A 12,477-nucleotide genomic window follows, 5' to 3' on the forward strand; every position below is an offset into this window, starting at 1 on the left:
GCTCTTGGGTGCTGGGCTGCTGCTTCAAGATTCTGCTCCCAAATCACTCACATTCTCACTCCTCCCTTCATCTTATCATGTATCATGAATCGGTTCGGTTTATACGTGCGGTTTAAACGGTTTCGGTTCATAAACGGGTCGGTTTAAACGGTTAGCGGGTTACAAATGGTTCGGTTTAAACGGTTTTTTTTTCGGTTTAAACGGTTTCGGTTTATAAACGGTTCGGGTCATTAACGGGTTTATAAACCATTCGGTTCGGTTTCGTTTCGGTTCGGATTTGCGCAGTTTGGTTTGTTATCGGTTTACGGTCCGTAACGGGTTGACATTGAGCGGTTCAATTCGGTTTCGGTTTGATATTGAACGGTTCAGTTCGATTTTCGGTTTACATTTATCGATTTATAAACGGATCAGTCCGTGATGGTTCGGTTCGGTAACGGACGGTTTCACGGTTCGGTTTGAAAAGTCCCACCACTCCATACACTGCAATAGTTTAAAGTAATAAACTAGTTCTCGGTACAAAAATGGGGGACTATCTGCGTAACACTTAACAGAACAAACCCCCCTCATTCACCTACTCACCACTTCAGATTCCCGCCCCTTTTCTCTCTCCTCAGCGCAAATGTACTCCCAAGCTCATCTCCTCTCTCATTCTCCCCCTTTCCTTTCTCTCTCCTCAAATTCCTCCAAATTCATCCCCAATCTTCATCCATTTCAATCGCTCCGTTTCTCTTCCACTTCCTCTCTCTTCACCTCAAGTTTCTCTCTCTCTTCTCGAGCTAACCTCGCTCCGATTTCAATGGAGGCGTCGAATTCGGACTTCTCGAATCATCCGATTGAAGAACTACAACTCGGCTTTGACAATGGTGACCTTGATCGATTCGCTGATGTTGCGAATGAGCTCGCTGATGCTTCCGGCGAAGTCATCCGCGGATTCTTCCGGAAGAAATTCGAGATTCTCGATAAAGACGACTCCAGTAAGTTTCATTTTTCACGATTTTTTCTTCACATTTGAAGTGTTTTACTATGATTTTTTGTTAATTAGGTCAAATTTTAGTTGTTTGATTGTTTCAGTGTGTTTTGATTCATCTTTAGAAATTCAATTTATCATGATGATTATTTTTAACATCACAAATTAGTTCTGTAAGTATTCAAAATTGATTGAGAAAATGCGCTTAACTGATTTATTTTCCTATATTTCTCCATAATTTTTGGCTCAATTTGTTCAATTTTCAGTTGTGTAGCATTTACTACCGTTGATTAATTTGTAGCATTTTGCCGAAAACATGCAGATTCAGTATATACTTATTTTGATGACTGATATAGTTTGAAATATGCGTATTTCTCAATAAATAGTGTAATTACGTGATAAATTCCTAAAATATAAATATTTTATCAATTGTAGTACATTATTTTGGTTGTTTGGATCATCAGCGTCTCATTTTTGCATCTGTATGTTTTATAATTTTATATAATGATGACATTAGTAAGCTATTCCATGATTCGTTCGTCGAAATTCTAGTTGTTTTACTCTTTCTCCTGGCTGCATAATATGCTACTTCTAGTCAGGCTCTCAGTTGTTAGGTTACATGACTGATTTTAACGATTGACAAGTGGAATTTCGAGTTCTAATTCTGCCTTTTGTGTATTCAAGCACTGCTCAATCACTGTTTCGATTATTATTTAGAGATTTTCTTGATTTTGATTTTAATTAAGTAGTTTTATAACTTTTATTTACCGAGTTTTTCTGTGGCTCTGTGTATCATGGTTGTTTACCTGTTTTAGTAAGTTCTGTTATTGTGGAAACGAGTTTGAAAATGTAGCTGAGTCATCGGGCCCTAGGGCTGCTGGAAACTGCATTTTCTGAGAATTTTGTTCATTTATATAACGAATAAGCTGATTGTTGATTTGAGGATGTTTATTATTCTAATAATTTTGTAAAAATTAGAATAATGAAAAGGAATCATTTCGTTTGTTTACCAATCTTGTTTGTTCTGATCAAGACTGACTAGTCATCCAAACTTATAACTTCTATAGGTGTTGACTGTTGAACACTGAGGCAGATCTACACTTGGCCGATTCACTAAGCTTAGGTTGCATCATACTTCTTTTTGTTTCTTTGTTTCTTTGTGGTTTTTGTGGATGTTTTGTCACTTTTTTATATCTTTCCTAATCTAATTGCCAAAATGTGAAAATTACTTGTTTTATCAACAAATCAATCGTGTATTTAGTATTTTAGCACATCATAAATCAATTTTGAAAGAAATTCAATTTTTTTTTGACAAAATATGACGCGAGCTTTTTTTTTTTTATATTTCTACACAATTTTTGGCAAAACATGCTATATTTTCAGCTGTTTGGTTACTTTGGCCAGTCTACAGTCGAGGAAGCTTTCTACCATCAATAAATGTGTACCATTCTTGCTGAAAACATGCTGAAAAAACAACTGATCTAGTTTGAAATTGATTTATGAAGTTTGCATATATCTTAATGAAAAGTGTAGTATATAATACGAAGTATATACTTATTCTATCAGTCTAAGTATTTTTGTTTGATTTTTAGTGTCTCATGTTTGCTGCTTCTGTAGGTAATGCAATTTTGTATAGCGATGGCATTAGTAAGCTCTGTTATGTGCTTTGACATTCAAGTAATTTCACTCTTTCTTTATGGTTGCAGAATTTGCTACTTTTAGTCAAGCTATTAGTTATTAGGCAAGTGGAATTCAAGTAATACATGACTGATTTGAACAATAGGCAAGTGGAATTTGAGTTCTAATTCACCTTTAGTTGCATATATTATGAGTATAAGCACTCCTCAACTTCTGTTTTTGTTGTTAATTTCAAGATTTTATTGATTTGCTTGTAGGTAATTTAATTTTATCACATTTTGTATTTGCTCTGTGTCTCATGTTTGTTTTAGTAAGCTCTGTTATTGTGGAAATGAGTTTGAAATTGTTGCTGAGCCATGAATTTCTGGGGCTGCTGGACACTGCAATCACTGAGACTATTGTTCACACTTATTATGTTTTTGCTGGCTGACTGATAATGAGTATTCTAACGATTTTGTATGCATTAGACTAACGTAAGACGTTTTTAAATAAAAAGAAATTATTGCTTACAAATCTTGTTTGTTCTGATAGAGAATTACTAGTCATCCACACTTCTAACTTCAATTGGTGTTGACTCTTAAAAACTGAAGTACATTTATGCTTAGTTAATTAACACAACATAAGATTTTGCCATGAATTGATGTTCTCAAATTAGCTCTTTTTTGGTTCTTGATGCCAAACTTTTTGTATCTTACGTAGTCTGATTGCGAACATTATGATAATTACTTGTTCAATTAGTATATTTGTTGAGGATTACCTCTTACGTCAACATAGTTTATTGATTTTTTGGCCAAGGTTTACAAATTTGGACTTTTCACTTGAGACAGTTATTCAGGACAGTATGAGTACAAGACAACTCACATGTATCTGACTGTGGTTCACTTAGAAGCTAGAAAATGAAACATCAACTAATTTGATCAATTCATCATTAATCAGGAACTTCTTTTTTTCACTTTTCTTGCCTTTGCATGCTGATACAAATCAATTAGCAGCTAGAATAATTGTGCCTAAAAATGAATATGTAGTAACTATAGCAGTGATCACCGAATGTCTTAAACTGCCAGAGAGACACTTGATGTTTTTGCAAGATTTCATCTTTCACCGTTTAGAGCATTTAACTAATGTTTATCTTGATTTGGCATCTATGTACTGATGTACATTAAAAAATGAACGGACCGAAGGTTTTTTTTTTTTTGTGTGTGTGTGTGTGTGTGCGTGTGCGCGCATTGTATACACAACAGTTTCCTTTTAAAATCTTTCCTATGGTACTTCCAAGGACTGACATGGTTTATGCTTGTAATATTGGATTGGTCTTTTGTTGAAAATTTAATGATCAATACATTTGAATCTCCTTTTTTCCTTTGAATGATACTGAACTGCTCCTAACTTTTGATGAAACTAGATCATTCCCAGATTTTTGATATTGTTATAATATGAACTATAGGTCCAGTTACTATTGCTGATCGAACCGCAGAGGAATCAATGGTTACAATTATCATGAAACATTTTCCTTCTCATGCAATGTAAGTTGAAGTTGTGAGCTCGTATCATCATACTGTCATTTCATGATCATGAGTGTGACTTTCCCTTCAAGACATGGGTTAGCCTTATTGCTGAAAGGAATAAAGTAGTGCAATGATGTTCAAGTACTAAATTCTGACATTGTTATTTATTCGCAGTTTTGGAGAAGAAAATGGTTGGAGGTGTAAAGAAAAACATTCAGATTACGTATGGGTTTTAGATCCTATTGATGGCACAAAGAGCTTTATAACTGGTAATTCCTGTCAATTTCCTTTCATAATTAAATGAAGTTTTGGTAATATGATGTTAAGACTCACTTTCCTTGATACATATCTCCAGGAAAACCTGTATTTGGCACTCTTATAGCTCTTCTGTACAAGGGTAAGCCGGTATGACTCAATTGTAATTTGTGTGAATCTTTGTAATGCTGTATAGGTTTTTGACCGACCTCATATCGTGAAAAAAAAAAATAAAAAATAAAAACTAATGAGAAATTTGCTGTGCTGTTTTGCTTACTACCGCCTAGCGATAATCTTTACAGGAGTTTTTTCATTGCTATAAAAATTTCATGATTGGCAGCTATTTAGGTGCTGTAATTTCTATTGCTCCCCCATTTTCAATGTTTTTATAAATAGGTAATGTTAATGCTTGCAGATTCTGGGTGTAATTGATCAACCTATTCTCAGAGAACGATGGGTTGGTATCAGTGGGAAGAGGACTACATTGAATGGGCAAGATGTGTCAACACGAAGCTGTACAGATCTATCACAAGCGTATTTGTAGGTCTTCTTATTTCTCTTACAAACAGTATTCAGAATAATTGCCTCATTTGGCCTTCATTTTTGTTGACCTCTTTTAATGATAATAAATTGGATGATCATAAGTTTCAGCTGTATTTCTGCTTGCCTTGTTAAGGTACACTACAAGTCCCCATCTTTTTGCCGGGGTTGCTGAAGATGCTTTCATTCGCGTTAGGAATAAGGTATATGATATCTAATTCGCATTTGCTTCCACTTAGCAACTATCTTGCAAATCTAATATCAAAAACTTAAAACAGGTTAAAGTGCCACTCTATGGATGTGACTGTTATGCCTATGCTCTTCTAGCTTCTGGGTTTGTAGATCTCGTAGTTGAATCTGGCTTGAAGGTGAGCTGACTAATCTTACCAATAATCTTATGTTCATCGTCTTAAACATGTTACACGTATATGTTTACTCCTTTTCTTTCTGATTGATTTAGTTTCCTGGTTATTTTCAGCCATATGACTTCCTTGCATTAATACCGGTTATAAAAGGGCCGGTGGGACTATAACTGATTGGAAAGGCGAAGAATTCCACTGGGAAGCTTCACCAGAATCTAAGGCAACAGGTGCAAAAACATGACTCTCTTAACCATTCGAGTATTGATATGTTTTTATATGTTTGTGCATATTTGTTCTGACTTTTTGTAATCATTGTTTAGAGTATAATGTGGTAGCTGCCGGGGATGCTAAGCTTCACCAACAAACCGTCTTAACACTGGGTTGGAAGTGAGACTAGTCTGATATGAATTCAATAGAATTCTTAGTTTTGCAGATTAAATTTTTAATTATAGGCAAATTATCTTAAATTTTGTAATTTATTCACTATTAACTCATGTCATTTGTTTATGAACGTTGCTGCAAGGTTTATGCAAGGTTTTTAATGTTCAGCAGCTGATGAGTGATGACGTCAAATTTTACCAAAAGGCTAGTAGTTCTGCAAGATTACCTTGAACTCCAATTACATCTTGAAAATTAGAACACTTGCTAAATGAGACATTATGCAAAATGGAGTAGTTTTTTTAATAACAGAATTATGTTTCAAATTTTAGCTGAACCCTGTAAGATAAAAAGGGAAAGAATTTAAAGTATCAAGGTTAATGCAAATGAAGAATTTGTTAAGAAATTAAAGCTAGTATAAAACCATAGTTTCAATTTGAAAATTCACAATAGAACAAAGAGATAGAACAAAGAATTATAAGAAAATTTGTGAATTTTTTTTTAGTACTAATCCTTTCCAAAATCTGCAGAATAAGTAGCACTTGACTCTAGCTTTTTTGCTTCGTTTAGTTTTCTCACAGCCTGCAGAGCAAATAAACAACATAAGTAATTCGATCACATAAAAAATATACTATGCACCTTTATAAAATTAATTTCAAGTTAAGCATGCAATGTTTGAAAATTCCCTAGCCACTAACTTGACAATTATAGCTAAATTATGATGGAACAAAATTATGAAATTAGTTCGGACGAGCTAATTTGCTTGAGAAAAAAACATGCCAAAAAGGGTTGATAAATTAATCTTTTAAGCAAGCCCCTTTTAAGAGATTAAGGCCCATTTAAATAACAAGCTAACCATTGGGGCACAAATTAAATACAAAGAGATTTGCTTAAAATCTTATGTGAACAACTTTAATGGCGGAGAATCTCCAAATGGTAAGCTAATTGTTAAATTAGCTTGTCATGCCACATATGATTTCAAGCAAAACCACTTTGTAGCTATTTTATACCCCAATGCAATGACTAGCTACTAGTTTGCTTTTTTCTTTTCCTTTTTTTTTTTTTGAATAAGCCGGACTTTCTCAATTAGCTTTATTAATTTTAATATATTAATCTCCAAAAATTTTGGAACTTTTTTTTCTCAAACAAATAAGCTTGTCTAAGCTAATTTGCTTGGCCAAACTAATTGTATTTCTTACCTTCAATGGTCAAGCTAGTAACTAGAGATTTTTTAAAGTTACAAACAAGTCTTTAGATACAACAATTGGAGTTATGAGCAACTCTAATGGTTGTAGCTAGGGACTTGCTTTCCAAAAGTCTCTAGCTACTAGCATGACCATTGGAGCTAAAAAATACAATTAGTTTGGCCAAGCAAAGCAAGCTAATTTGCTTGAGAAAGAAGTTTCTAAAATTTTAGAGATTAATGTACTAATATAATTAAACTTTTAGAGATAATTGAGAAAGTTAAGCTCATTTAAATTCCAAGCCATTAGCTAATCATTGGAGCACAAAATAGCTACACAAAAAATTAGTTTAAAATCCTACGTGGTATGGCAAGCTTATTTGAGAATTAGTTTTACCATTGGAGATGCTTATATTGTCAAATTCGTTTGCTATGCCACATAAGTTTTTAAGCTAATTGTCATTTTAGCTTAGAGCTCCAATGGCCATCTATTAGCTTACTAATTTTTTATATCCTACCTCCCGAATTAACTTTTTTATATTTCATTTTAATTTTTATTTAATTTATGCAAGTTTTATCCAAGCAAATTAGCTTTGAAAATTAAGGGTTTTTTTTTTTTTTTTTTCTAATTTCATTTTAATTAAGTTTTTTGCAAGCTAATTTGCTTGGCCGAACTAATTGCATTTTCGAACTCCAATGGTCAAGCTTGTAGCTAGGGTTCATTTAATATTGCAAGCAAGTCCCTAGTGAGTAGCTACAACCATTGGAGTTGCTCTAACAAACTAATTTGCAAATACGCTCCACTAGAGTTGCTCTTAGCACTCACCTTTGTTGTATTCTAAACCTATTAGCGAATGGCTTAGAAACTACTAGGCTAAATAATGAAAAACAATGCATGTGAGTTGCACGGGGAAAAGTGCATGCTCCACAAATAAAACTCATGCTGTTTAATGGTCTAAATATGACAAATATTACCTTCATGAAGTCTTCATGAATCACATAATCTCTCTCAGCACGTATGGCTGACATACCAGCTTCAGTACAAATGTTTCGTAGATCGGCCCCATTAAATCCCTGGAAAAAAAGGGCAACATATTCAACACCTTGATAGATGTGGTAGCAGAAAATAATAGGTAAGTCTACATAAAGTAGAAGATCACCTCTGCTAGCTTAACAACTGCTTCATAGTCGATCTCACCATGTTTGGCAATACCAGCAGCATGGATTTTGAGAATTTCCATTCTTGACTGTTCATTTGGCAATGGAATCTCAATTTTCCTATCTAGACGTCCTGGACGAAGAAGTGCTGGGTCCAGCACATCCGGTCTGTTTGTTGCCATGATCATTTTGACCTGCATTTACAAAGTACAATGTGGTCAAAGAGGAACATCAAATTATCAACTGCAACGCGCCTACAAATTACAGCAAGATTACTCTATAATGAGTTTCATAGTCATAATACCTTGCCTAGCTGATCAAAACCATCAAGCTGATTCAGCAGTTCCATAAGGGTTCTTTGAATTTCACGATCAGCACTTGTACCCTCACTGAATCGACGACCTCCAATAGCATCAATCTCATCCATGAAGATGATGCAAGGCTGAGAATAGAAAACATAAGAGTCATAAACCACAAGAAACCATTTAAACCAGTACCCTCATACTGTGATAACTACGTTAAATGCCGCTATCTCACCTGGTGTTCTCGAGCGTAATTGAACATTTCACGGATCAGTCTTGCACTTTCACCAATGTACTTATCGATGATAGCACTTGATACAACCTATAACAAATATAAGAAATAACAGTTATTTACACTGTTAGTATGTTACTCCCCTTAAAAAAAATAGCACTTGATACAACCTATAACAAATATAAGAAATAACAGTTATTTACACGTTAGTATGTTACTCCCCTTAAAAAAAACAAAAAAAAAAATCACGAGGATGCAACCATTTTCAAATGCATATGCTTTAATACCTTTAGGAAATTGGCATCTATATTACTGGCTATGGCTCGAGCTAACAATGTCTTGCCAGTCCCTGGAGGCCCATAGAGAAGAACACCCTGTAAAGGAAAACATACACAAATATTGCGTTAGCCCAACAAATATCTACCCAAGGTAACAAAACCAAAAAAAACAAAAATAAACAAAGAAAATACAGTCCCACACAAAGTATATACCTTTGGAGGTTTAATTCCCACACGAATGAAAAGCTCAGGATTCATCAGTGGAAGCTCAATGGATTCCCTCAGTTCTCGGATTTGATCAGACAGCCCTCCCACAGCAGAATAGCTTATATTCCCAGGATCTTCATGAAGCATATTGTATACAACTGGATCAACCTGCATATGCAACATATGAGAACATGATGCAATATCATAAAGCGATGTGGCAAACAGAAGTCACAGAACCATAGGCTTCAACCATGCGCTAAATCTGCAATAATTGTATAATACATTCTCACTTTACATGTACAAGAATTACACAACTGAATAAGAACTTCACAAACTTAAACACCTATTTTTTGCATCTTGGGATCACCACATTCAATTTAATGCATAAATTAAACGTTTAAATGCGGTCGCTGTAGGAAGAGGGCATCAGAAATTATGATAAAGCTAGCCTGTGTCAAACAATCTGGATTAAGACTTAGTGTTCTGTGATAAAATCTGAGTAAAATTTATTCAACTAATACAAGCTATAGATTAATTCAAAGGAAGATATAGTATAAGCAGAATAATGCCCTACAAGCGACCCAAATATATTGAAAAGACGCACCCAACAGAATGAATCTTATCTATGAAGAGCAAGCTTCAACAAAAACATCCTATGCGAATGAATTCATTAGCATAATGATTAGTGATGTCAGTTTAACATCTTGATAAACTAGACAAAACCCTTCCTGAGGAAACCATTTACCTTCAGATATGTCAAAAATCCTACACTACTCTTATCATTTATACTTTGAGCTACCATAAGGCATGTAATGAACCAAATCCAATATTGTTTGAGGCACATTCAAACTCCAAAGCAGCAATTGGCAACAGTCACGATTTTTCAATAATTTTGACATTTAAGTTCCAACATTAGCTCATGATAAGACTCAACCACCCACTGCCTAGCTCAGCTGGCAGTGACATTTAAATAAGTTTAAAATTAAGAATCAACTAAGCTTCTGGTCAATCCCAATCAACCAAATGGAAATCATGGCAGAAGTAAACACAAAAACTCAGATGCAGGACAAGGTAAAATAGAGAACATAAGAGGAGAAACTCACTTCACGAGGAAGAGCACGCATAATGGTGAGGGTAGTCATGTCAAGTACCACTCGAGTTCCAGAAGTGAGCTTTTCTTTGTCCACTTTGCTACGACAACCAACCACATACCTTGGTCCACTGCTAGCTTTCACAATTACTGGCACACATAAACACATTACTCAGTCACCTATATGATTGGATCTATTTGGTACTGCAGTGCTAAATGACCAAGGAAAAAGTTAAGGGAAAAAAGGTTGTTCAAGTTATATGTACACGTCTAAGTACAAACTACAACACTTGGATAAACAGAGTAATATCACTGATATGAAGCAAAGAGGACAGTGAAATAGATAGAACAAAAGCATTTTGTCTTAAAGATCTCATCATAGATGGAATAAATAAAAATAAGCCTGCAACCAAGACTTGACACACCCTAGTGGAAGTCCAAGCAACAAAGTTCACATAACTCTAATCTGCTACTAATGGAAGAGATTCTCAATTCTCTTTATTTTTATTTTTTTTTTTAAAAAGAAAAGGAAAAAAAAAAGGATAGTGGCAAAAGATCAACAAATCCTAAGGTACCTTAACTCCTTAAGGTAACAAACCAGCAAAATGAATTTAGTGGTAAAACAGACAAGAAGAGATCAAGAAATCAATTACATCTCTCATTGTCAAGAGGCCTTAGGACTTCTCCAATGATCTGCCCAACACTCTGGAGTGACTTTAGATCATCCTCTGTTTTAGCGTAGTCCTTTTTGGCACTTCGCAACTCTTCCTTCACTGAAAATATAGAAATTAAATACATTAGCAGCAGCCTTAAAATAAAAGGGAACAATGATCCACTACTAGAATCAACAAAATATCAAGTTGCATAAATACCAAGCAACCATTCTCAACTAAAAAAAAATACACACAACACTCTCCTCCAACCTCAATGGAAATTTATAGTGATAAACCAAAACTCATCACCACTATTCAGCAGCTTCCATAACTGTCACAACTGATGAAACTAGTTGTTTTTCCATATACCTTCATATAATTCTTCGTTTTACTTCACAAACCCTAACACGAGCAAACATTTCTCAATAAACTCAAAATTTGGCTTAAAATTCTCCAATAACTAACGTTTCCAATTACATGCACTAAAATCTTCAGATCAGATACGAAATTACAGTCAGAAATCACAAACACGAATAGCGAAACAATTTTCCATAAATTTTCAAACATTTAAACGAAAATCGAAAATCAAACTTAAACACTTCAAATTCCACTACGATTACACTGGATGTTGATTTCTCACAACATCAATTAACTAATTCGACTAGAAATTCATCAAATTCGACTATCTCGGAGTTAAATTAGATATAAATTCATGCAAATTTGATATCGTAAACAGCTAAACAAACTAAAAGCAGATTCAAAACCCTAAAATTCAATAACCTAGAAATTAATGAAGACAAAAGGTCGAAATTAGGGATTCAGAATGAAAAACCTTTTCTGCTACGAGATTCAAGCTCGCGATGTTGAAGGAGCTTCTTATTGTATTCGGCAACGGCGGCCTTACGCTTAACCTCTTCTTCGGTCGACATTAGAGAGAGGTCTGCAGAATAAAGCAGATGATCTCCGATGAGAGAGGAGAGAGAAAGGAGTAAGTATTACCCACTAGCAGGTAGGGACTAGTACTTGTCCATACCACAGTATAAGATTATTTTCTAACTAAAATTTTAATGTAAATTGAATAAAAAAGGAAAGAGTGGGTAAAAAAGAAACATAACCCCCAAAAATCGAGGAGTGAGGGTGAGGCTATGGAGTATTCTTCTCTGCCGGAGTATACTTATCAACCGGAGTTACATTACTCTTCAAGTGGGGTTATGTGGATTTTAATTGATGAAAGGTAGTATAGTCGGACGCCGGCGAAGGATTTTCAAGGTCTTTAAACATTTGTTACTTTAACCACGAGATCGACGATGAATTTTTCATCGGAGTGCAAATTTACTACTTCAATCATGAAAAACGGCGAGTTCTTTGCTAGGTACTGTTGAAATTCGGAATAATTTGGATGTGAGAAAGTTGAAGTCGACGACATTAATTGTTTGTCGGTGCTCAGTTATTATTAACGTGTATACTGTTATTTTTCATTTGTATACTGTTATTTTATTTGTATGTTGTTATCTAATGGTTTCATATTGTTATTGTACTCTGTACTTGATGAAGACGAAAACGAAAAGATGATGGTGATTTTCTCTCTCCTCTCACTCAAAGGTTTTTGAATTGGTTTTCCGGTGAATTTTTCGCCAAATTAAAAACTTTACGACCACCATCACCAACACTTTTCCGATGAGAATATTAAAAAAAATAAAACAAAGGTTTTCTGGTGAGCATTCTAATG

The 12,477-nt window shown here is 34.6% G+C and overlaps 2 protein-coding genes across 2 annotated transcripts; one reads left to right on the top strand and one right to left on the bottom strand.

The window, feature by feature from the left end:
• Window positions 1-516: 516 nt before the first annotated feature.
• Window positions 517-5,940, top strand: LOC110705128 (bifunctional phosphatase IMPL2, chloroplastic-like). The gene is given in 10 exon segments (XM_021882968.1): window positions 517-974; window positions 4,050-4,128; window positions 4,285-4,379; window positions 4,466-4,515; window positions 4,781-4,905; window positions 5,042-5,108; window positions 5,184-5,273; window positions 5,384-5,420; window positions 5,423-5,494; window positions 5,588-5,940. Coding segments are annotated over 10 exon segments (1,041 nt in total). The 5' UTR covers window positions 517-619; the 3' UTR covers window positions 5,659-5,940.
• A 97-nt stretch (window positions 5,941-6,037) lies between these two features.
• Window positions 6,038-12,071, bottom strand: LOC110705127 (26S proteasome regulatory subunit 10B homolog A-like). The gene is made up of 11 exons (XM_021882967.1): window positions 11,864-12,071; window positions 11,581-11,688; window positions 10,749-10,868; window positions 10,109-10,245; window positions 9,012-9,173; window positions 8,808-8,894; window positions 8,524-8,610; window positions 8,291-8,428; window positions 7,989-8,180; window positions 7,804-7,902; window positions 6,038-6,227 (listed from the first exon to the last, which is right to left on the bottom strand). Exons 2-11 carry the CDS (start codon window positions 11,675-11,677, stop codon window positions 6,153-6,155), a joined length of 1,194 nt encoding a protein of 397 aa, XP_021738659.1. The 5' UTR covers window positions 11,678-11,688; window positions 11,864-12,071; the 3' UTR covers window positions 6,038-6,152.
• Window positions 12,072-12,477: the final 406 nt, after the last annotated feature.

The sequence above is a fragment of the Chenopodium quinoa genome, unplaced genomic scaffold (genome assembly GCF_001683475.1).
Source record: "Chenopodium quinoa cultivar QQ74 unplaced genomic scaffold, ASM168347v1, whole genome shotgun sequence".
NCBI lineage: Eukaryota > Viridiplantae > Streptophyta > Magnoliopsida > Caryophyllales > Amaranthaceae > Chenopodium > Chenopodium quinoa.

Excerpts from the sequence above, each read along its gene's own strand:
- LOC110705127 (XM_021882967.1), bottom strand. The coding sequence starts at position 11,677 with ATGTCGACCGAAGAAGAGGTTAAGCGTAAGGCCGCCGTTGCCGAATAC. Across the intron at positions 8,895-9,011 it reads TGGGAATTAAACCTCCAAAG|GGTGTTCTTCTCTATGGGCC; the intron begins GTATATACTTTG and ends TTTCCTTTACAG. Across the intron at positions 8,611-8,807 it reads TAGATGCCAATTTCCTAAAG|GTTGTATCAAGTGCTATCAT; the intron begins GTATTAAAGCAT and ends TATTTGTTATAG.